Source organism: Cyrtonyx montezumae, unplaced genomic scaffold, assembly GCF_038088225.1.
Source record: "Cyrtonyx montezumae isolate F1298 unplaced genomic scaffold, pur_monq_1.0 scaffold_7, whole genome shotgun sequence".
NCBI classification, from domain to species: domain Eukaryota; kingdom Metazoa; phylum Chordata; class Aves; order Galliformes; family Odontophoridae; genus Cyrtonyx; species Cyrtonyx montezumae.
In genome coordinates, this window is record NW_027072078.1 from 15,497,371 (window position 1) to 15,523,713 (window position 26,343).

General features: G+C 35.5%; 1 protein-coding gene across 2 annotated transcripts in view; it reads right to left on the reverse strand.

Annotated features, from left to right (window-relative positions):
* PDE1A (phosphodiesterase 1A) overlaps window positions 1–26,343 on the reverse strand; it is a 177,819-nt gene that overhangs the window by 37,391 nt on the left and 114,085 nt on the right. For both annotated transcript variants that reach the window (XM_065750482.1, XM_065750483.1), the window contains 4 exons: window positions 9,753–9,866; window positions 1,592–1,774; window positions 1,121–1,187; window positions 55–171 (listed from right to left, as the gene is read on the reverse strand). In XM_065750482.1, the coding sequence (XP_065606554.1) occupies window positions 55–171; window positions 1,121–1,187; window positions 1,592–1,774; window positions 9,753–9,866 (481 nt within the window). The remainder of the gene's footprint in view (window positions 1–54; window positions 172–1,120; window positions 1,188–1,591; window positions 1,775–9,752; window positions 9,867–26,343) is intronic.

The following is a 26,343-nucleotide window of genomic DNA, read 5'->3' on the forward strand; positions in this document are numbered from 1 at the left end:
ACTTTAAATTTGTCATACTTTTATGTATTTTTATCTGTGTGGATAGTTTCTGACCTTGAAACGGTTCAAAAGGTCGTATCGGGTGAACAGCTCATACATCATAAATTTCAGACTGTGTTCTCCACTTGCTTCATTTAGGGCAAATACATCAAAAGACCATTTATCAACATCCTGTACATGTGGATTAAAGGAATAGAACATAAGAACATTTCAGTTTGTTTAAGTAGCATTCCAGCTAATCACTGGAAAAGATATTTTGGGTTTTTTAGGGGAGGAGGAAGGGGGAAAAAAAATCAATATTTTTTTATTGTCCGAGTCTTTCAAACTCTTCTTGTAGATAACATCTTAATGACTATTTCAATATTAATGACAAAAATTATTGTGCCAGTTATGAATAAAATGGTTGTCACATGTCCTGTGCAATTCTGTATGCTTCAAATCCTTCAAATTTAACATTTGGTGTAAAAATGTTCTGTAAAACCTCTTGAAGCTAATGGGAATATCTACCCTTTAAGTAGGTTACTATGGAAGGCTATTAACACGATAGCTATACAGCAATTTTGAAATAATACAATAGTGTCAGTCTCTCATGAGAAAAGGTCAAGCACTATATTCTTTCTCAGGACATATTGTTCTTTATTGAATAAGTAGCCATGGTAACTTTAAGATTATAAGAGACTGACTTTTAGGTAAACTACAGTGCTGCTTTAAATTCATAGAAATATTGCACTTGTTCCATAAGCTGCAATTCCTTTTATTATTTCTTTCCCAATATGACTTCTTTTTCTTTCCTAAAAAGAAAACAAATGCTGCTGTCTGAGATACTGATTGCCATAGCTGGCACAATTGCAACCATCACATTTTTATTAAAATTTCTACATCAGTTTTCTACTCTTGCTGTAGTGACACCTAAATGAAGTCAGAACAAAACAGTAAAATGAAAAACATAATCACATTCTATTTTTTGAATTTTTAACTATTAAATTGTTCTGTTCTGTGTGTGTTCTGCAGTACTAAATGTGTATAGGGTATACTCAGCAGAATAAATTATTTTAACATAAAAGTCACTAAAAATAAGTACCAATACATTCAGATTTCACAACAATGTAAGTTATTTCACCTTAAACGTTACTATCACTTCTGCTGGGTAAGCCAAACCAACCATACTAGAAGTTCTCCGGTACATCCTAAAAGAACAAATAAAATATTCAGTAAGGATATTTCATTAAAAAGTACTGTAAGAATTTCTTTTTTGTTTTTGTTTAGTCATCTCTCATAATCCATGAAAATAATGCCAGATTACTTGAGGGTCTGATCCCAAAGATGACATAAACATTTTTATGCTTATGAGAAAAATCCCCTCTGCTGGCAGACTACTTTTTTATGTTTGTACAATATTTGGCAATATTCTCAGAATTTTCCAAAGTCCAGAAGATTTCATTACATCTGGGTTTCTGTACAGAAACATACAAAGATTACAGAATTTGAATCCTAAAATCTGGCTCAAAGATTTGATTCAGATTCATCCTGTTGTTTACAATAGACTCTGTTAAACGTAATACTTGCCATAGTAAGAAAACAGAGCTCTCACCTTTCTACAAAAATCCCAGCTTGTACAGCATGCACAATGCTTCGAAATTTTGGCTTTTCTTCAGGTCTCCTCTTCACTATTCCCATTTCCCTTGTGAAAGTAGATGCTAACCAGTCTCGCACTTCCAGCGGGACCGAATCCGAGTGGATGTCTGAGAGTTCATCCTCAGTGTCCAGAAGCCTTCTACAAAAAATTATGAGAAGTTAACTGAGAAAATGATAGACAGAAGCAAAAGGAGCATGGACCATGAACAACTAACAAAACTTCATTTAATAGAAGCAAATATTGTCTGTAGAGTTGACTCAGTGCATTACCAAATAAATGTCCTCTCGGATAGACATACCAAGGCCTCCAGGAAGGCAGGTGCAGCAAGTGCCTTCCATCCTTTCCTTGTTCACATCCCAGAATGTAAAAGATGCTCAAACACAAAGTATTCAAGGACAGATAAGTAAAAAGTTTTTCACAAAGATGTCACAGCTTTGGTGGACTGAAATGTAATAATGAGTTTTAAAATCCTGAGGAGAGGTTTAAAAGAGTGACTGACATGAATGTGTTCATCTGTCTGTTTGTCACTTTCTCTCCATGCTCCACCCTCCATCTATCTCTTTTCTTTCTTTTTCCCTTGTAAAGTTGGTAAGTAACAAAAGGTTTATTTGAATTTCTTATAAAGTCAAATTGTTTAGCTGCACAGGTAAGACAGATAAAATTGTAAGAGTGCCAATACTTTTAAGATAATTGTAGCACAGACATTCTCATTAAAACTGATGATTGTGTTTGGACCTTGACGTTTTGCCTTAATCTAACTAGGGGGATTTGCAAATCTGATCACCACATCCTCCCTTCACAGGTGGTCCTGACAATGAAAAAAAAATGCTATAACACAATGTGTGCCACATAAAGTAATTTTTCTTCAACATTAAATTAGAATTTCAGGGTTACATACACTTATTTTGCCCATATATCATTAGGTAGATGCAATATGTGGAAGAGATATGTGTGGGAAGGAGAGGGGGAGGCTTAGGTTATTTAATTCTATTCATCCCATGAGTGGAGCTCCCATTGACAGCAGTGGGGATATGCAAGATATGGCCAATGGCATTTCAGCTTAGCAGTCAATTAATATTGCAGCCATAGTAACTAATAACCTGATTTTCTTGTCATACTACTGTGTTTTTCTATCAAAAGAAATTCTTCAAAATTTAAGTAGTGATCATTTCTAGCTCTTTTTCATTTAATTAGAATTTTAAATATAGTAATGGACTAGTCAGAAGTACATTTCTTCTCCCTTGGGAATATCTCAAATGTATCATGGAGGAAAAGCAAATGAAAAAAAGAAAAATTAGATAATAGCTGAGGAGGGAAAAAAACCCACATCAGTGACAATCAGTCATTCTGCCTAACCAAAATGGTGAAAGATTTCAGAGAACACAGACATGCATTATGTAAGCCAGGGAAAGGATTAAGAACGAGGTATTAGCTCTTTACCAATTAGCTAACTAATCAATAGAACAACCTAGACAGTAAACTGATCAAAGTACCTTCTAGATCTAGATGGAAAAAGAATTTATAATCCAAATAGACATTCATATTTTTATCAATTATTTGTGTCTTGCTATCTTCACAAATGAGCATGAATCAATATCTTTAACCAATATTTATGTCCTCATAGGATGATAAAATTTCCACTTACTTTCAGTAAAAGATTATCTTACCACTGAAGATTAAACAAACAGCAAGGATGACTGTAAACCATTAAACATATATGAAAGTCTTTCCAAATAAGCAATGAATTAATCAACTTGTTGCACACTTAAAATTCATCATATTCTCCAAAAAAGAAAAAATGTCCTCAGATTTATCATTTCCAGTTAATTAACTACCAGTAAATTACAATAAATGCTGAAGACTCTGGATTAAATAAAATTATTATGAAAGCAGATAACTAGTGGGTGAAGGGCCATCATTACTGGAAACATTCAGTTTTTGATAGGTATTGCCTTTTAACTATCTTTTCTATATGTCAAATAATCTTAAAATTCAGGTCATGATATCCATTATAAAAAAAAAAGAAAAGAATTTTTCAGGAGAATATCTGTAAGATTATATACTTTCCTGGTTTTGATCAATTCTTCTAATGTGGTACTCTGGAAGCCCTATAAACAGGGACGTGCAGGGCATGATTCAAATAAACTGACATCAATAACTTTAAGATATAAAAATTCAATAACTTTCTGAAGATCGAGGCAGGCAATTCATTAAACGGCTGAACTGATCTGTAGAATTTTAGTCAAAGCTAACATATTTTCAGTAACTTTAGATTTAATAGTTTAATACATATATATAATTTGGATGCTGTTTTAAGTTTCCCTTTCAGAAAAACCTTTGATTTAGTACAAAAGCTTTTGAAGGTTTATTTTAAATTTTGCACAGGTGGAATACACCAAATTAATCTCAGCACAGTAAACTTTTTTTCTCAATGATTTCTAATTATCACTTATTGAATCACTTAATGGATGAACTGAATAATTTTCTTCATATGACACATTTATCAATGACAAAGCAATATATATTTAATAATGGATGGGATATGGAGGACAGCAATACATACTCATAGCAAGCTTGTGGGATTATGGATACTTAAGACTGTGAATTAACTTCATGCTTAAATAATTGTCACTTCCAATCTACCCTCCACTAAGTAATCTCAGACAGAAATCATGAAGTCCAAATAGGGCATCCCATTCCATTTGTTTTATCCTTGTATCAGTAGGCAGATTATGATTCACATAGCCAGCTGCATTTTGTACACTACCTGTGAGTGGGACTGGAAGGCTAACGGCCCTGTAATGTCAAGCAGCCAGCTCCTGCTGTGAGATGCTAAGCAGCAGCTGGTCAGTGATGATTTAGTGATACCTTAGAGCCTTTAAACAGATACAAAATATAACTTGTGAAAAAGAAATAACTAAGAAATGCATAAAATGGAGCCTTCACTGAGTTTCATTCTTGTTTAAAATACAGAGAAGCTGCTGAAACTGTATCAGTGGCCATAAGAAAGCAAAAAAAGACACAATGGTTTCAAATAAGTATTCAATTTCATTGTTTTGGGAAATATTAATTACTAGTCTCAGACAGAGCAGCTGCCACAGGCTCAGTCTGTTGCAGAACTGAGAACATGCAACAGCCTCTTCCTGTTTGCAAATGTAACCAAAGCTGTGTGCAGAATTGGCTACACTGACTGTTCCTCACCTTGGAATCTCCGGAAGATGGGGGAGAATGTTACTTGAGTTACTGGGCTGCTGCTAGCCTCCATTCATGCTCTCATCACACAGAGCTCTGTGAGCACCAGCAACTAGGCAAAACTGGGCTTCTCTCCTCTCCCTTAGATTCCACATGGCAGATACACGAGCATATTCCCATCACAAATATTTCTGAGGTGTGTTCTCAGGGGACACATAGATGTTTGGTGACATGAAGTGTTGCTAACACTAACTCTTGTAGGTTGCGCGGTCACTATTTAGAACTTTCCCTTTTGTCTGCAGTTTGAAGATCTATTTGACCCTGTTTTAAGGCTGGCAGCAGCAGAAATACTTGGTGCATTAATGAAGCAGTGAACTGGATATTTGGTATGTATAAGTCCTAGGTGTGTAGTTCAATTGTAAACAAGACGACTGGATTTAATGACCTCCTGTTTCACTAAGTTGATACATATCAGAATGTAAACATCTTTTAAATAAGGGATTTTTCCTCAAAGAAGACTGTGTTTACTTTCTAGTATCATTGAAATACCTCCAGTATTTCCAGATCTCTCATGCAAGCAGATGACATGTATTATCATAACCCCACTTACCCTGAATAAGATTTCCTTTCTGCCTCAAGAATGTGGCAATGACTTCTATTTGTAATTTTTTCTTGATAAATCAAACAAAGATGTTCAAAGCAACTGCTAGACATATCAAACACATCTAATTCATGTATTACTGAAACATGAACTCATCTAAGTCAAAAGTTTTCAAAAGATTAAAGTCTTTTAGAAGAGTACAGTCTAAAACAAACTCATATCTGTGTATGAAATTGAACCAACACAGGTAAATATCTTCCTGAAATCTAGTCTATTTTCTAAAATATTACAGCACATTAAAAGTTCTATTTTTACACTTTTTGATAGGAACAAAAAAATCTGACTTTATCCAGAACAATTTAAAAATGGTCTCCATCATAAGTTTAAATTTTCAGGGTTTTTTGGCTTTCAAATGCTTTTTTTCTTAATTTTGTCATTTCCATCTACATTTTGTTTGACTTACTTTCTTCTCAGCACAAATGAAGAGCTGTGTTTGCAAGGAATGGAACAGCTGCCCTCACTGGATTATCAGGCTGTATTTATTTCCTGTTTGACTCTAAAAATCCTTCTTCCACTACCTCAAGCCAAGTGTCAGGTACGAATGTAGGAAATTCTGCAAGACTTGTCAGAATTATTTATAACACCTATTGAGTAAGTCTGAGCTTCTTCCACAGAGATCTGCTGAGGAGCTGGAACAGTGAGAGGTTCACTGATTATTTTCAGCTGACACTGAGCCTCTGCTCCAGTGAACAAAGTTCTAGTTTTCTTTCAAGGAAGTGTCTAGTGTGGCTTACAATTATTTAGTACTGACAAATACAGTAGTCCTAAACACGTGTTTGATAAAGAAGCTTGTTATTTAACACAGGGCTACAGATAATTCAGCTCAGAGAAAAGTAGCACTTCTATAATATATTTAAATATAAATAATATAAATATATTTATAATATATTTAATATATCTGATTCCTCTCTATTTTTCAACTTCCCATCAGCTCATACAGGATACTGAAAATCACTACCCCAAATAAATTTGGGGATGCTATTTCTACTATCTGGGTCATTTCAAAAGAATCTCTTCTCAGAACACCATAATTAAAACTTGTGTTACCTCTCTGCCTTTTCACCAACCCAACTGCACATATTTTTAGAAAGAGCTTGGATGGATATGAGTATGTGTACCTGATTTTTAAAATTGCTACATTATCCTCAGATTAAAGGCCACAAAAGAGAGCAAGAGAGCAGCAGAGAGAAGCAAAGTATGAGGACCCAAGGAAGGTGCTCCTTACAATGATAACAGGTTGGAATTCTAAGGCCCTTTTCCAGCTGATGGTGGTATACTAAATGAAAATCTAAAGTGCTGCCATTTTACACACTTGCACATATTTGCATGTGCATGTAAAACTTCATAGAATGACACAGACTTTTCAAACAAAATAAATCAAATCTCTGTGTGTTAATTGTTATTCCTAATCTCACAGTAGAGATAGCTGAGGGCTGTCACTCAATTGCTGCTGAGTTCTGCCTCCCAGAAAATGGGGGAAGAAGAGAACATCACAGATGAGATCCAGGTTTAGGTGTCTGGCTGAAGCTAAAGACTTCTTTGATATCTAAGCAAGTGTTCAGTTAACTAATCAGGACAAAACTCAGGGCTCAAGCATAGGTTTAAAACAGAAAATAAGGCTCTTTTAACATGAGTTGTAAGTACTGAACTTTTTGTCCTAAACCTGCAATACTTTGGACAACCAAACATCACTGCATTTCTTTCTTGAAAGTCAAATTTCAGGAACTAGTATATCCTGTAAAGTGTGCAATTTCTTTGCGGAATCTAATTAATAAAAATGATTATATTCGGACAGTTTTCCTCACTGCTCCATTATATCTAATACTTGTTATTGCTCTATGCTGTTCCAATTGCTTTTATCAATATAACAATCCCTTTGTAAGAAAATTTGCAGAGATCAGGGAGGTGGTGGAGTCAGCATCCCTGGAGGCGTTCAAGAAAAGGGTAGGTAAGGCACTGAGGGACATGGCTTTGTGGGTATGGGATGACAGCTGAACTAGATGATTTCATTGTCTTTCCCAACCTTAATGATTTTATTTTTTTTAAACACCTAAATAATCACTATTATAAGATCATAATGCTCCTGGGGTTAAGAAAATAGCCAGAGCATGACAAAAATCTTCTAGACCACTATAAAAATATGTGTATTTATTTTTATTTGGGCAGTTTAATAATCCTGCCATTAAGTCCTAAGAGGGCAAATAACTTCTTTAAAGATTTTCTTACAGTAAAAATAATGCACATGCTGCTGCTGAAGTCTAAGTATTTCCAGGTGTACCAGATTTCTCTGCGTATGAATTTTTTGTTACTTTTCTTGATACTCCCACACAAAGCTAGAAAGACTGGGTTCCTCATAATAATGATACTATTTGTTTCAATAAAGGCCCAATTTTAGAAACCAACATTTTTCATAGTTCTAGTGCTACTGCTCAGAAAGAGCTCTGAGTACTGTATGCATTTAATTATAGTGCCTGGGAGATGCGGGGAAGGAGTAATTATGTCCTTGCCCGCAGCTGACTGTGCAGCTATGACACACCTCCATGGTGGTTCACGCAAAATACATGAAGTTCTGTTCACTGGTGGTTTTAGGGCATTGTACAATACAGAGGTGAGGACCTAGATTTTCCAAAGCTTCCTGAGAAACTGAGCAGTTTCATCAGAATTAACATTTAAAATGATTACTGGAAAATAAAATGTTATGGCGTTACTAAGGTAATATACACTCTAAGAGAAGTGTGTTGATCATTTCTTTATACATCTCGCTATTAAATGTTATCATTTTAACTACAAATACAAATTCAAACTATTGTAAGTCCACAAACCAGTCCTTGATTCAATACAAAGGAATCTTGATTAACTTAAATCAATCAGCAAGACTGAAATAATTATATTCACAATGGTATGTAAATGGAATTAATTACCAATAAGCTGCTCAGGAAGTCTCCACACCACAGTTTTAACATCTTTGACAGAACTGGATAGACATTAACTCTAAGAACAGGACACCAGCATAAGTGATTTTGCTAGCCCAGTTTGTAGTACAATCTGGGAAAAATGGAGTATTGGTATCAACTTCATTTGCTATTGTTTTCATCCTTCAGTTTTCAAATGTTTATGCTTTCTATTGCCCAATAGTTGATACTCCAAATTATGATCCAGTAAGGTTTGGTGTGTGAATCATACATACTAGAAGAAAGGAAACTGGAAAAAGTTAGAGCTGCAGTTATGCAAAGTCACATTGGCAGACTTTCAAGAAGAAAGAGAATGAGATAGTTAGGTCTGTGCAATAATTAGGATGTCAGCAGTCTCCCTAAATGTCAGATGGGACTTAGACTGGAGCATGCATGCTCTAACAGTATTGAAGAAGGTTTGGCAGATTATTTCACAAGAACATTCTGCTTTAAAAAACAAACAAAAAACTATGAAAGTGTAAGTTAGCTATCTAACATAAATTATAATACGTATCTTAAAATATTTTCAAGAACTTCTACTTAGAATTTCCAACTTCATAGAAGTCACCTCACATTTAAGATGATTGCCATTAATATTGACAGTAAAAATAAATATATATATATAAAGAATTAGATATTATAAAATAAATCACAGCTTTTCATTAACTTATGTATTTAGGGCCAGATTATAATTCTGTGACTCATATCTGAGAGCATTTCATTCCCAAACCGCTCATTTTTTCAGTGACACAGTCCTCAGTATGATCATCAGTATGTGACCTTTGTGGGAAAGAAAATTCATCCATCACTCAGAAATTTCTTATGACTTTATACTGTGAACATTTGACAAGTGAAGATGACAAAAACTAAGCATACCCTCCAGATGATGGTTACATCTGATCTTTGGAATTTTACGTGCTTTAACATTGTCACTAAGAAACCTAAAAGCCATATATTATTCTTCTGATTTGCAGAGATCTTCAGCTCACATCAGTTACAACCCCATGCAACGACTAGATTTCTAAATGTAACTCCCAACTGCTCTTCCTTTTTTAAACTAAAAGTCTGTACATTTTGATTACATATAAGGAAGAAATTCTTTACTCAGAAGTCAGCGAGGCCCTGGCACAGGCTTCCCAGGGAAGCTGTGGATGCTCCATTACTGAAGGCATTCAAGGGCAGGTTGGATGGGGCCCTGGCAGCCTGAGCTGGTGGGTGGCAGCCCTGCCATGGCAGGGAAGCAGGAACTATGTGATCTTTAATGTCCTTTCCAACTCAAACCATTCTATGATTCTATTCTTCTCAGTCTTACCTGGTTTCATCAATATACACTGCCTCCAGCACAGATGCTGCATATTCAATGTTCTTTTTTAAATCCACCACATTAATGTCACCTTTCTCCAGTTGCTTCACCAGGCATCTTAATCTGAGAAAAAGAAAATAAACATGTCAGTGCACTGCTTATTTCAAATTTTAGTAACAGCTTTTTCTATCTGGAATATTGGAAGCAATATAATATTTGCTGTGGAGAAAGTGACCTCCAGTGCATATTTCTTCTTTTTTTTTTTTTAAGTCCACTTTCAGAGCACACATAAAGGTGATCAATTGCTCATACTTCACAGCTTGTCAAATAAGTAAGGTCCATTAATAAACAACAGTAAGTCATAGAGGACTCTAACTATGATGAGAGGTATTTTATATTCATTTATGACTGCTAGGATACCAGTTTTGTTTCAGCACTAAACAAAGCTTTGCAACTTGTCATCCTTGGTTTTTCTTTGCTTAAAAGTTAGGTTATATTTTTAATATCTACCACGAACAGATTTTGCTTCAATTTAATTACTTAGTTTTTATTTCGGCCTACAGTACATTTTTACTGCAGAATATGAGCTAATGTGGAGCTTCATTGCTCTGTGTTTACAGAGAATTCATCATTATACCAGAAGAAAGGTGGTGCCTATGGCATCAGAAAAATCCAAATAGTTTCCCAAATGTGATTTAACTTTCAGTTTTGAGAACATTCTTTTACATTACAAACATGGCAACGCCCAAAAGAGATTTTGCAATGCATGGACTCATGCCTCTGTGGCAATACACTTACACAGACAAACTACTTGAATATCAGATTCCTCCTAAAGTCTTTGATGAGAATACTTCTGACAGTGCTCACTTTAACCATATGGAGAAGTCACCGCACTGCAGAGAAATAAAAATTTATCAGTAACTCTGTAGAGCTGTGACAAAAAAGATGTTCAGAGAAGTACGGGTATTTTCTTCTTTCATTGGTACATCTCTCAGCTGAAATTATTTACAATTTTGTAACATACAAGGCAGATTTTTGTAAAGGTATATTATTCTTTTAGAAATAAACTTATTTTAACATTTATTATTTTAACAGTTTTGATGAGATAATCTTTTTATGTGTTTGAAATGTGAAAAAAAATATGAAACAAGAATTTAGTTTAAAAGTCTGTTGAAATTGTCAGCATTAGATGCCTACTTTAAAAAAATCTATAAGATAAATCACTTTATAATAGAAAATAAATATGAACAATACAAGATTAATAGAAATAATGAATAAATGAATAGAAAAAATAGGTAAATCAAATGATGGCAGACCGATGTCCATTTATTTTTATTAGCATATAAAAGATTTTATTCAACCTAATTTTTATGATTTTTTATTAAATGAGGCAGTGTTTGGAACAAATCTCTCATAAACTTGGAAAGTATTATTCCATCATCAAAACACTTCCATGTTTTTCCTGTATATTTATTTGGACTGAAGCATAATTTTAGTTTATGGTGTCGTAAAAGATCATCTTACTCAGTTCTTCGAAGTCTTAATTGAAATTAGTACAGAGCATAATACAAATAGGGCTCTTAGCAACCATAATCACTTGACATCCTACACAGTGCACTGCATGTAAATGGAATGGGAAAATTTGAGTTAATTTTTTTTCTCAGAGGATTGAGGTGGGTGGCTGAAATAATCTGGGAGTGCATCTCCTACACAAAAACAACTTTACGCATATGGAGGCATTTCAAGGACTTAGTTCTCTCTATCTCAGAGCACCTAATGACTGCAGAAGCTAATTACTGAATAGCCTGGCAGTACTCAGCATGTGCACAGTAATGTGCAGTGCTCCGTGGCAATGCACGCACCCATGTACACTTTCTCCTGAATACCAGCTCCACTGCCACAACTTGCCAATAATTTTACCATTTGCACTGTTCCCTCGGTGTCAGATTGAATGTGTCTGGAAATTGCAGTTTTAAAGGTGGAAGGGTAAACTGATTTAAAAATGTGTCACCTCATAGGGTTAGAACAAGGCTAGAATACAGCAAACAGTTCAAAATTGCTTAAAACTCTATGATTTCCTGTAGTGTATTTTGCTTTTAATTATATGGCTCTATGTTTCCTTAGGGCATAGATCAAATGGCAGATATGTGGAATTATTTAATACTTGCAGAAGGAAGGGAAATCCAGAGGGAGCCAGTAAACAACGATGACCTTGCAATACCTTACTGCACAGGTCACAATCAGCTGATGCAGCTTGCCCTGCAGCTATCGTTTTTACTCCAGGAGAACAGAATAATAGATCAGGAAATGTGAAAAAGTCTTCTCAGGTAAAATTAAAGGGATTCTGAAGAGGTCACAGATACATGAAAAGATAGAACTCATACAATTCAGTGCTGACCTGGTCAACTCACATATCTGCACTGTGTGGGTATGTCAAGAGTAACTGCAGCTCTTCACAAAACCACAGGTTAATGCTGGTTGAAGGAGAAGCCTACCTGGCCCAATCCCTTGCTCAAAGCAGAGTCAACATCTAAGGTAGATGAAACTTCAAAGTTAGATCACATTGCAAGAGGCTTTTACAATTGAATTTGTAATATCCTCTAGCACAGATTCCATAGACTCTGTGGGCAACCAGTTCCAGTATTTAATCAGCCTCACTGTGGATTAACTATTCCTCAACATCTAACCACAATGCCTTTTGTGGCAACTTCTACCCAGTGGTTCTCGACATATGCTGTGCACTGCCTAGAGAAGCCTGGCTTCATCTGTGGTATGAGTTCCCAACAGAATGCTGGAGACAGCAAAAAGATCCCTCCAAGTGTTACTGATCAGATACTTAGGAATTGTCTGGTGATAGTCATGAGGTCTACCTCAGAGCTAGAATAATGGACTTCCTAATCAGCTGCATTAATTAACTGGGTTATAGCAATATATGAACAGTCTACATATCCTCAAAATACTATGCTTTAAAGGAAAGTAGCCAAAGGTACAGACAGGATATTTCAGTAATGAGACTGAATACTCTTTATCAAAACTGTTATACTGATAAAAAAAAAAAAAGCATTAATTTTTAGGACAAAGCAGCAAGTGTTAAAATGCTTATAGCCCAGCATTCTGCAAGGCAACAAAAGTTTTGTAAACAGAAAAAGGAAGGAAAAGAACTGAAAAATAGTGACTACTGCAGCTGCATTGGACAGGATTGGTTTTCATTTGTTTTTATTGAGTTACATGTAGTAAGTGGAAATGAAACAAGAGAAATACAATTAGAAAACTTAACTTGCTACTTAAAATTGGAGCTAAGATTCGTATGATCCTGCCTGTGAAATGTGCTGCTAAGAAATAACGAGAAAAATCTGAAGTAGCAAATAACCATGAAATAGAAAAATGAACTGCTTTGAGGTACAAAGTAAACTGTATGCAGAGCTAACACAACACAACTTGAAAGAAATAGATTTATAGAGAAAAAAAGAAATATTTGTCTCAGGACAAACAACAAGCAGTGTTTAAACTACCAGTCTCAGTTTGGAAGGGTGAAAGAGACATCTGCAAGTAATAAAGGGAGGGGGTGGAGAACCATCTTCTGTCCTATTGGGTAACCACTACTAACAGCCTTGCAGGAGTAAAACGTTACTGGGCTATGCAAGCATGTTCTGCTCCCACTCACCTTTGACACTGAGCATGGGCAGGGGCTGGGCCTGCCCAACCCTCACCCTTCTGCCACCAAAATCTTTGCCCTGTGAAAATAGTGGCCTGCTTTCCCAGGAACCATCTTCACCTGCCAGCTGGTCCTCCCTTCTGACAAGTATTCAGAGAACCAGCTTTCTAACCTACACATCTGGATTTAAAACTGTTTTGGAAACACTGTACAATATAGTTGGCTTTTGCAACAGATTAAGGGGGAAGTGAAGTATACTGTAAAAGTGAACCATAAATAAACCCTGTTTCCTTTTGCCCTTTGAGGTTATGGAAGTCACTGTTGAGGGATGGACAATGAATACACTGATAATTATTTGAAAACAGAAATTATACCATTTAATTACAATATGCTAAAATGCTTATGGTAATTTCAGAGTAAAAAGAGTTATTTGTATTGATATTCAATAATATTGATATTCAATAATCATGTTATAGTTTTAAAAAATGGTCTATGTTGTTTAAGTCAAGTACAATTATAAGCTATAAATTGCTTTGTTTCATGAACAGGTTGAGAAAATCCTTGCTATGTGCCAAATGTGCCAAATTAATTCCTTGAAAAGATGATGAGCAAGTCCTAACAATGTGTAAAAAAAGACTGACATCAGAACAATTACTTTCCTGTACAGTACAACTTCATATTTTGTTTGGACAACTTAATACTGACTAAGAAAATTAAGTTGATGATTGTAATTGTTGAGATACAAGTGATTTAACCCTCTAAAAGAACATTACAAACTTAAAATGAGCTGGCAGTGTCAAATTAAAAGGGAGGGGGGCAGTAACTATTTTCTGATGATCCAGTTAGTTCACAGAATCACAGAATAATATAAACTAGAATGGACCTCAAGAAATCACAGAATCACAGGGGTTGGAAGTGACCTCCAGAGATCAGCAAGTCCAGTTCTCTTCAAGTCCAATTCTCTGCTAAAGCAGGTACTCTACAATAGGTCACAAAGTTAGGCTTCCAGACAGGTCTTGAATATCCCCATAGGAGACAGCTTCACAGTCTCTCTGGGCAGACTGTTCCAGTGCTCTGTCACACTTATCGCAAATTCTTCAGCATGTTAGAGTGAACTTCCTATATTCCAATTTTAAGCCATGACTCCTTGTCCTATCACTACATACCACTGAGAAGAGCCTGGCCTCATCCATTTGCACCCCAACTCTCTTTAGATATATATCAGATTCCCTCTCAATCTTCTTGACAGGTTCAACAGGCACAGGTTACTCAGCATTTTCCCATTCAGGAGATGCTCCAGGCATTTGTAATCTTTGTAGCCCTCTGCTGGAGTTCTTCTAGGAAATCCCTGTCTTTTTTTAACTATATAAATTTTTCTCTATATAAATGCAACATATCCCAATTACTTATGTGATCAGTATCATTTGAATTTAGTTTTCTAAGAAGAACATGCATTTGTAACTAAATAATCCACTTATTCTGACAAATATGATCTGATCCACATCTATAAATATCTAAGAAGCAAGAGGCAAAGGGACGAGGCTGAACTCTTCTCAGCAGTGTGTGCTGATAGGACAAGGGGAAATGTCCACAAACTGAGGCTTAGGAACTTCTACACAAATGTGTGTGGGAACTTCTTCACAGTAAGGGTTATGGAGCACTGGCACAGGCTGCACAGAGAGGTGGTGGAGCCTCCTTCTCTGGAGATGTTCAAGACCCGTCTGGATGCCTACCTGTGCAACCTGGGCTAGGGAGCTGCTTTGGCAGGGGGGTTGGGATTGATTTCTAGAGGTCCCTTAAACCCCTACAATTCTGTGATTCTGTGATATAATCATATAAATCAGAAACAAAAAAGAAATCATGTACAATCAAGTCTTCGAGTCAAAAATCAAAATAATATAAGGGTTATTAGAAATCTTTTACTAGGATGGCAGGGCTATAATTCCCTCTCTGCATGTTCTTCTGTAGGATGGAAGATAAATATCATCTATGAAACAACAAAATTGCAGATACATTTGTAATATTTTTAATATACGGTTATGAAAGACTAGATCACATAAATGGATGCAAAGAAGTAGGAAGATAACCAAAATATGCTAATAAAGATTCAGAAATTATCCCTTTGGTTATCAGCTCTTGTTTCCCCACTGCCACCTGCAGTTACAACACAGACAACTAACGCGGCTTCAGAAGAACTAGCCATTACTTCAAAACCTTTTACACAAAGGAAAATATGCCGACACAAGGACAATTTGCCAGTGAAGGTAACATGACAATAGTGAGAAAGGATTACAATGGATAGCTCCTTAACTGGATCTTGATGTCCATTTTACTCCCCTGAAAACAAAACAATGCAAAATCAATGCAGTTATCTAATATTCTACTTAGAGGTGCTGCCTTTCTAAATTCTGATACAGAGAACTGCAAAAAAAGATACATCACACTTTTGTTGCTGCAAACGTGTTTCATGAAACAACTTTTCAGTCACTCCTGTGTCTGAGCATATGCACAGGAAGCCTTGTAGTTGCTAAGGGTTTCACGAATTACAGTTCACTTTGTGATTATTTTAATCACTATGAGTGGTATGCACTGATCCGTAATTTTTATGCTTTTATTTTAATAATTTTTGCATAAATCTCAACAAACCTGACCAAATGTTGTGAGTGCCTGGAATATTTCAGTAATGCTAAATGTCTGCTGTTTGCACCCTGCAACCTTTCACCATAATCTTCATCATCACCACCAGATGCCCTAAAAAGAAGCCCCAGAGGAAGAGGCTTATCTGGGATCCCATTGTGCTGTTCTTCCCTTCTGTCTGTCTCTCTCTCTCTTTCCTTTCTGGCACTGCCCATCATTCTCCAAAAGTAACTTTCACCATTAGACTGTATGTGAATCTGCCCCGACTCCATTTGTACATTCCACAGATGAAGAATATAATCTACTTCAGAGAAACTTTAAGCACCTTTCAGACACTTCTCTCACTTCCACCAATGAATCATCATTAATGTTAGTTTGGTTCCTCTGTTCAACTGCTTTCTAGATCGGAACAATGAAAGTATCTTAAAATAACTTAATATGCACACACATTCAAGTATTTTCTGTCTTCTGTTAGATCCAGCTAGTAACCAACAAGCCTCTCCACACTTTATGAGTATATTTATGGGCCCAGTTTCCACTTCCATTATCTCATATATTATCTCATATATATCATATATTAACTCATACTGGGGGTTGGACTTGATGATCTCTTGAGGTCCCTTCCAACCCCTATGATTCCCATTTCACATTCAACCCCTGAAATCAAAGACAAATATGCATATTCTATAGGATTTGTAAACTGCAAATTATCCTTTGAATGGCTTTCAATAAATCTTTATATTTGACTGAATACTGACGATTTATAATGTTTCCATGAATTGTATATGTATTTAATAGAGTGCTAACTAAAGCTGCTTAATCTTGAAATTACCAAACACACGAACAGTCTGCATGTCTCAAAGTCTTTGTCATAATCTAGCTAAATTCATTATCAAGAACAAGCTGGGAAATCAAATGTAAACTCATCACCTGCCAAAATTTATGCTTGAAAATGATGTAAGACTTTCAGCAAGTCTTACTTGCCGAAGTTAATGTGATAATCTCACAGAAGAAGCACATATCCCTTATTCCCCATAGAGATTTTAAAAGCTTTATTTTTGCTGCAAACAGCAGCTTTGAGCACAGTGACAAAAGCTGCGAAAAGACAGAAGTTAAGCCTCTAAATCTTCCTAAGCACTCCCCTGCATTCTTTTTAATAATAATTTCATGGCAGGAGAAAGATATTTCCAAATAGATTATCTCACAGAGATGTCCCTCCCATGATGTTTGTGTGTCGACTCTACATTCCAGCATAAAATTTGTATCCAAACCTCTGGAGTACTGGAAATTGTCAGAGTAGTTCAAACCTGGTAGAGCTCACTGTCCATGCCTCAAATAAACTAATTTATCCCTGTCTCACAGCAGCTCTTCATGGTCACTGCATCTCATGTACTCTTGGAAGAAAGATCGTGACATATTTCCGACCCGTGGCTGGTCAGAGTCACAGGATAGAATGTGTCTGCTGTTTTTACACAGTTATTGCTGGAAAGCATTTCTCCATACAGCAGCATTCCCTCATGTTCCTTATCTGCCACAAAGTACTGCTAGAATCTGCATCTTGAGTTACTCTCAAAACACATAGATGAAATAGATCAGATTAGATGGGAATATAAGGAAGAAGGTTTTTGGTTTTTTTTTCAATAATGGCAGTGAGGCACTGGCACAGGGAGCCCAGAGAGGTGGTGGATGGCATTCAAGGTCAGGCTGGACAGGGCTCTGAGCACCTGAGTGATACGTAGTTGTCCCTGTTCACTGCAGGAAGGGTTGGAGTAGGTGACCTTTAAGCATCCCTTCCATTTTAACTGATTCCAACATTCTATGAAATAGCATCTCCTCACACAGTGTTATCATCTTATCAAATATCACAAAATGATAAAGGTTTGCAAATGGATTTCTCATTAATTTCTTTTGTTCTGTTTTCTCATGCATGCTGAAGTCATTGACATAGAGGAGATGGTGAACCCATACTGAATATTTCTTTCATTTCTGAGGACAAAAAAAAAAGGTTGAAGATTGTTGATGCTCATCCTCAAAGACACTATGAAAAGAGGCAGAAAGGCCTTTCAGAAACATTATGAACAAGCTACCATGTAAAAAGTCAATTGACATTCTTCCATTAAATATCACATTTACCAGAACTGGTAACCTTGTACTGAAAATATTTTCTAGATTACTAATAAGAAAGTACATAGCTGTGATTGTAAAGGATTTTGAAAGCATTTTTGGGGTAATTTCTGTGATTGTTAAAGGTAGAAGTTTGTCTTTTCATTTACTCTTTATAATGAAACTTGAAGTCCCAGAATATAAAGGTTATACTTTCAGTAATAATGTCTGCTAGATAGGAGTCAATTCCTTTTGAATTCTGTTTTTAAAGTATATTAGGGGGAACAAAGCACAGATCTCTATTGGAAATAAAATATTTGTACTTTTTTACACTTCAAAGTTCATTTCAAACTTTAATGGACTATTGAATGGAGATTAAAATCATGTAAGAGTCACTCCAATTTGCCTAAAATGTAGAAAAAATACCAGCATTTCAATACAAATGTCTTTTTACTGAATAATTAACAGCTTCAACACATCTATTTCCAATAAAAGATTTTTTTCATTCAAAAGACAGAGCAAGACATAAATGCTTTAGCACAACAGCTATAGTAATTACAGTACAGTCTTGCTGTAAAAGCATTACCATCTCAGTAGTTCTGAAGAAAGGATAGAGTACACCTAATGTATATAACAACATAGAAAATATGAAGAAAGGTTTTATTTAAAATTGCAATGCTGCAATTAAAATGAAGAAAAGAAAAAATGTAGGAGATGCTAGAATCCAGCACTTGATGTAGGAGATGCTAGAATCCAGCACTTTATGTAATGTGTAAAACTGACTTCTGTAATTTGGAATTGTTAAAAATAAATGTTCCATTGAAGAATTGCCGAATTAAAGTACTTCAAAGTAGAACTTGGTAATGAGAAGTAGAACTTCAGAAAAGCTTAAACACACTTGAGAGCTGTATAAATGTTTAAAAGAGAAAAGAATCAAGCAGACAAAGTTTTCTTTATATTCTTTGTGGGGGATGAAATGTAATATGACTGCCTCTTACATACATGAGCTTCATCTAGGTTTTGCCTACTTGAGAAAATAAATTTGAATTAAGGCCAGGTGTGAACCTGAAATTTACTATCTATCTTTGAATAGCCTCATCTTGAATACTTCAGAATGAGTAGAACTAAACAGAAACAAATTCCTGGAACTTGTCAAGAAGCATATTTCCCAAAAGATTTATTTTTGAACAATATCATTTTCAACCCATCATCCAGCATATGGGCTATAGGCATACAGTCTTTAGTTCAGCAAACAGTTGTGACAAGAATTGTAGCAAACCAAATAAAAAATAGTTTGTAGCAAATGCCATTGATAGAGCAGTCTTTTTCTCAGTCTGGGAAGTGCCTGACACCTCTATACACAGGGCTCAGGCTTTGCAGATCCAGGAAGTTAAAATGAATTAAAGCTGGTGATGAGGCTTTAGTTGCTGATATTCCTTTGCCTTGATTCATGCTATTAGTAACAGTCTCCCCTATTCCTTCTGCTCTCGCCTGACCATATTTAATAAAAGTAGACTAATAAACTGTGAGGCATTATGCAGACAGTAGCAAACTGCAGCCTAGCTCTGACACACAGGACATCATGATGGCAGAGGCCACTATCCTTGTCATAGAATTGCCTAGACTTTTCTCTAAAGCTTCTAAGAAATTTTCAAAAGGAATCTTTAATAACATAAAATTCTGTTCTTAATTTCCGCGCACTTCTAGGACTCTGAAATTAAAATCTGATTTTTTTCAGAGTGATGATATACAACATCCCTAAATATACCTCTCCATGGAAGTGAAACATAGTCTGAAGACTTCAGATCCCTTATGGTCATGAGAATTGCTAAGAAATGCCTCATTTTTCATAGTCCTACTGAATGAATCACAGTCCTTCAGTCCCTATGCAAAGCCATGACATTCCTTCCAAGATCTTGGTTACTATTAAATTTTGAAATTGAAAACCAGTTGAGTTTTTCATTTGGTGATATAAGTGTTTATCTAAATACTTGCTAAGAATTTTGAAAAATCCAATGTGTATAAGAAAAAGTAAACACAACTTGAAATCAAAATGGTCAATAAAACAGTTTTCTAGAAAGATTTAAAAAATGTAACTACACGCTGTGATTTGTCTGAAATTCCTAACAATACATTGTTGTGTTTTCCATCGTATTTTAGATTCTCCTGTCTTCATATTGGAATCCTCATTTTTTAAATTATTCACATTAATCTAAAATAAGACCACTCAAAGAAGTAAGCCACCATTCTGCCCCAGTTTTAACCAATACCAGGCCTTGATCATGAGATAGCACTCACCTGAGTAACAACCAGAAGTACTGTAGAAGTACTGCAGCAAAGGATGGAGAAGATACATTTTATAAATTGAAGGTTCAGTAGTCTGCTATCACTATATTACTTTCTCCTGCAGATATCTACATAGTGCTGAAGGAGCTGGGCTTGTTCAGGCTGGAGAGAGCAAATCTCTGGAGCAAATTTCCCTGTGTCCTTTCAGTGATGTGATTCTATACAACACAACACATTCTTGAATGGATGATGGTCAAAAGAAAAACAAAACACAATACTAAAGAGCAATTCATTTTTGTTGAATGTAGTTCTATGCATGTACAACAATCAAGGAAACCATGAAAAGATAAGCTAAACTTTAACGAGATTAGTGTTTACAGCCTGATGGCTATGATCACTGTGATGAAAAGTCTATGTAACATTTTATTGCTAATTGTACAAATTGAGAATAATCATGCTAAAGTGTAAATTCACTGCAGAAAGTTAATCTGAAAAATAGATGGATGTCACTGTTTGGGAGGCAACCGTTCTCTTAGGTCATCAAAGGACTGCTGAAGACTGTATATGTGCCTATATGGTTTGAATACAACAGTCAGTATCCTGGTTGGATCTGCTATGAAATGTTCAGTAACACTTGATTTGACCATACTCAGAAATGTGCCTTGTAAGTCCAATTTTTCTGTGGCTTTGGGATTTTATTTTGGACTATAAATTTTATTTTAAGATATGCTAGATTGTGACTTTATGTGATTTGTAAGTTGATGCAAGGATTCAAGGACACAGTTTGGAAAGAAATGAGACAGGTTTCTGTGTTAACACTGGCCAGGGGTTTTCATTTTCTGCAATGATAATCACAAAAAAAAAAAGAAAAAAAAAAGAGAGAAAGACTAAAAATGCCACATTTGTTTCCATGTTATACCTCAAAAATTATGGAAAAGCAAAAAGATCTCGAAACACCCAACTGGAAAGTGGATAGCTATATATATACTTCCGTGTGTTAACAACTGTATTAACAACATCTGTAGTGACAACAGCACCCTCCTTAAGGCTGGTGGATAAAATCATCAAATAAAGAGTCCTAAATGTAGCTTTTAAATATTTGGGGCAAAAAGGAAGATTTGCTTCCTTTTTAGGAAACCTGTGCTGAAATACCTCTGATTGATTAATTGAGAGTATGCAGAAAAGTTGGGTTAAAGCCCTTCTCTGTCACAGACAGCCAAAGAATATCAATGAAGTGTGAACAAGATAGAGTATAGACAGGAACATTCAATATAGTAACACAAGTAGCAAAAATATTTATGTATTTTTATGAAGAAATTTTCCCAAACCTCGATAAAATGAATTCAAGTGAGAGTACCAGAACAGCTAACAGATAAAAAAGTAGTCCATGATATAACTTTTGGGAGAATAAGGGATTATTCTCCTATTAATCTTCAGTTTTTATTATATTTTAAAATTGCTGTCTGACAAATGTGCTTCTAACTTTGCATAGATAAGCACATACCTTAAAATACTGCTAGTATTCTACAGTTGGATAAATGTTAATGTATTTCACATGAAGAAGAAATGAAACTAAAATTAATATAATAATTTTCCTCCTGTAGATCCTGGATTTAGTATTAAAGAAAAGCAATTCTATTACTGTGAGCTGGATTGAATGTGAAGTTAATCCGTGAAGTAATTTTAAGTACATTTTCCATAAAACATCAGTTTTTTATTCTAGTTTTCAAAATGTACTAGTATACATAAGTACTTGTTTAAGCTTTTCATTTACTATGATTATATTTTGAGGCCATGCCAGCTGCATTTAGTTCAAATTTTAATCCAGAATAGTTCATCTCAGACTCTACTATGGAATACCAAAGTTCAGACAGGAGCAACATTGAATGAATAAACACAGAACAGTGGAATATAATATTCCTATAGTAAAAAGAAATCAACCTTTCCAAAACTTATCTCACTAAATAAGAACTCCAGAAACTGATTAACCCAAAGAAGATACAACTATTTTCTGATAATAGAATTGGAGAACCTTACTCAGCCAGAGCTATTATGCTAGACTCTGATTTATTAAAGAAAAAAAAAAAGAGAGAGATTGGCACCTCAAGCACAAACATGATCACAGAAATGACATAAAAATTTGCTAAACTTTCATGACCTCTTTAATGCTATCTAGCCCTCTGACATGGATCTCAATTATTTTTGCAGTAGGAGGAATTAATTAATTCCTGTCAGAGGGAGACAAGGGAGACATTCTTCATGCAGATATATATCTGAATGTAAACCAAAGTGAGCCCCAAACTCTGACAACAAAAACATACAATTTTTCTTTGAGGAGAACCTGAGTGCCACTCCTGTGGTTTACCATATGTGCTTTCAACTAGACCATCCTGTCATTTTTAAGATGAAAACTCAGGCTGCAGTTCTTTCTCATCATATATTAACCTCACAAGTCTAGCTGCACTTACAGACCTTCTTCTTTAAGAACCCATGAAAGCTACTGAGTAAAGCAATTCAGACTCATTTGAAACATCAATACTCTGATCAATTTAGCCCCAAAATGCATAAAGATGAATACAAAGATTACAGCAATAAGGCCTGTATATTTTCCCCTCCTTTTCCATTAGTCTTCCAACTCCGTTCATTTGCAGCACTCTTCAGAAACATTTTTGTCCCATGAATGCAAAACATTATACATTATATTGGATTGAAATAGTAAAACCTACAGTATATTTTCTTGTCTTTCCAGACCTAGCAGAAAAAGAATTTGAGAATGAATTCTTTGGAAAGCCCCAGCAGGAGCAGAGTTGTCCTGTTGCCCTGCAGAGCAAAAACAGCAGCCAGCTGAGAGAAGTAACATTGGTGCCAGCAGGTGGGACTCTGTAGCTCACCCACGTAGGGCAGAAGGACTCACCATGCTAGTATTTTCCAAACAACTCAAGTACCAGACTGTCTTGTGCTACATCCACACCAACAGATCCAGATTATTGGAACTCACTGAGAACAATCATTCATTTAGTCTCAGCTGCTCATGCTGCATACCAGGATCCAACTTGCTCAGAATGGTTTCTGAACCTCCTTAGAGCTGCAAATAATAAACCGTGTATATGGCAGAATTATTTTTAACTGGTTTGAAATATTCCAAGAGGAAAACAAAACAAATACTTGACTTTGAAAACCTTTTTTTAACACTCCATTTAAATTCACCAGATTTTTACTAGCAGTTGACTTAGAAATTATGTCTTAAACAATGAAACTGGTGTCTTTTAAACAATCCAAAATGTCCTCTCTTTGATGGTGTTGGAATAAATACTACCTTAAGCATCACAATGTTTTTCTGTAGCATCCTTTATATAACACTGTAAATTTAATACATCTCAGGCCTATGTCTGCTTTGGAAATAATAATTATTTTTTTTTCCTGCAGAATTGCTTCAATCTTTTCTTGTGATGAATAATGCAGTTTTTGAGCTGCCTTTCTGAGTCTTGTCAGCACTTCCCAATCCCACGTTTGTAAAACTGTGGCACTTTTCCAAAACATATTGTCTCATAAATCTTTAACTAGAAAAATCTTGAAACAGTATTTTGCAGACCTACACCAGTGAATGAACATGGAAACTTTTCTTTTACAAATAGGATTACAGGAGCCCCATAAAAATCAGCTAAGAGGTTTTTCAGAGATTTTAAGAAGAAACTAAGATAAATATATAATGAAAATCCTATTCACTCTGAAGAAACTCTGTTTAGTGAATCTGTCATTGCATTTAACTATCTGCTCATAATTATTTAAAAGATAAACACAATTGTAAGATGGATTCATTTTAATGCCTTTCCTCTACCAATAAAAATATATCCTTGCAGTTCCTCTGTTGTTGTCCTCCGTCAGACAATATAACTGTGTGATCTTCCAGATCATTTATCAGCATCCTCCTACAGAAACCGATTGTTTTTATGTAGCTGCTAGATTTAGCAATTATTCTGAAAATTAAAATGCGAATGTTTTAATTTGTGGTAAGCACAGCAAGTCAATGAGTTATAGTGGTTCTCCTAAGGTTGCATTTATAGGTTCTATTATAGATTCAGATTTGACATAATCTCAATATTTAAATTTATACTTAATGTCGCAGGAATTAATAGCACTTAGTAAATGAAAGCATAAGAACTTCCTCAGACCTTCCACTGTTTTACCAAAAAAAACCCAAAACCAACTAGTTCTACTTCTGAAGAACTTAATTGTTTTTGTTGTTTATCAAGTAGGCCATTAAGTATGCATCTTTTTTCAAGCAAAACGTCACTGAAAATGATACAGCATCAGAAAAGCTTTTGGTTCAGAATGACTAGTATTTTCATACAAAAAGCAAGCCTGTATTTTGTCAAAAGCTTCTTATCAGTAAAATACAGAATGGTAGAAGCATTTTGCAGTCACTTTGCATTTTTCTGCATGTTCACACTGCTACAGGACAGAACAACTTCATGTCCTCAGCAGTTCATTCTCTCATGCACCAGCCTCTAGGCCATCTGATAAGGATTGTTCTGCTCCTCTAAATCAGTACGCATATTAGGACCTTTGCTTAGCTGACGTAAGTATTTATCAGCCAATTCCAGAATGTCTGTATTATCTGGGGAACTCTCAGCAGTCCAACAACAGTCTGGTCCCTGTTCCCAGCCTTCATGATTTTATATTCCATTTTGCTCATGACCGCTCGAGACTAGGACACCAGAATGGAGTAGGAACCATGATTTCCAGCTACAAAAATGAGCACCTTAATTTACAATTCCATACTTTTTTCTCGTGCACACAGAAGCAAATTGACTGCATTTTTTCAGAGAGGAGCAGGTGGCAAAGTAGAGGCTAAAAATTCACAAGGGAAATAAATGAACCTATTAAGTCCCCATCCGTGTTCATTTTAACTAAATTAAATTTTCTCTCCTAACCAATAATAAATTATTAACAGCATGATTGTAAATGGCTGTAGAAGTGTTGTCAGCTCGAGCAAAATGTGCCAAATTTCATTATATACTGAGACTACTTCATATGAGCTATTCACACACAAATATATACATTGACACTATATTTCCTAAGCTAATTTCCAGTAGAACAAAGTAAAAACATCCACTTCTATCAATGGAATCAAGAGTGAATCTCATGATCCAATTGAATCAGTGGAGCCAGAGAGATTGGACACGTAACTGTCACTCTCTAGAAGAGCAGGAAACATGTCTTGTGCAAAAGTATCTGATCTAAAGTTATGCTCACCCCAACAGATTTGGATTTCCACACGCTAAACTTTCTGCCAGAACTGAAATAGTTAGAAGGTTTTGATCACATATTACCAATGTAAGTTTAGAAGACAAATTTTCATGACAGGAACATGGGATGGATTGAAAAAGATAAAGATTCTGGAAAACTGCAGTGTATCCTACCTACTATGCAGAAAAAAATTAAATTTCCTAAAGGCTCAGTGTAGGTTCTTGTTCTTGTTCTGTTCAGTCACTTTTGACAGAATGATAGGAAATTTTATCTTCAGTTCTTTCTCTCTAGAGAGATACATATCAACTGAAAAAAATCTACAAATGACAGAAAAAAACATTTTATTAAATGGATCGATGAATTGTAACTGGTGTAATGCCAAAAGTTTCACCAAACTTTCACCTGCTTATCAATATATAGAGCTGACCATTAATGTCAGCTGGAGAGAGAGGTCATGGAGCTAAAAATGTCCAGGACCTGTTCAAGCAAAAAAAAATGAAGGAAAACTGCTGCCATGGTACATGTATATCTTTCTTAGCATCTCTTTTCTTAGAGATGTATTTCTACATATCACTGTAAAGGAAACATTCCCAAGGAACTGCATATACCCAATGTGCTGGAATAACTGGCTTCCTCCCATGACTCAACGAACAGTGCCAAATCAGCTCT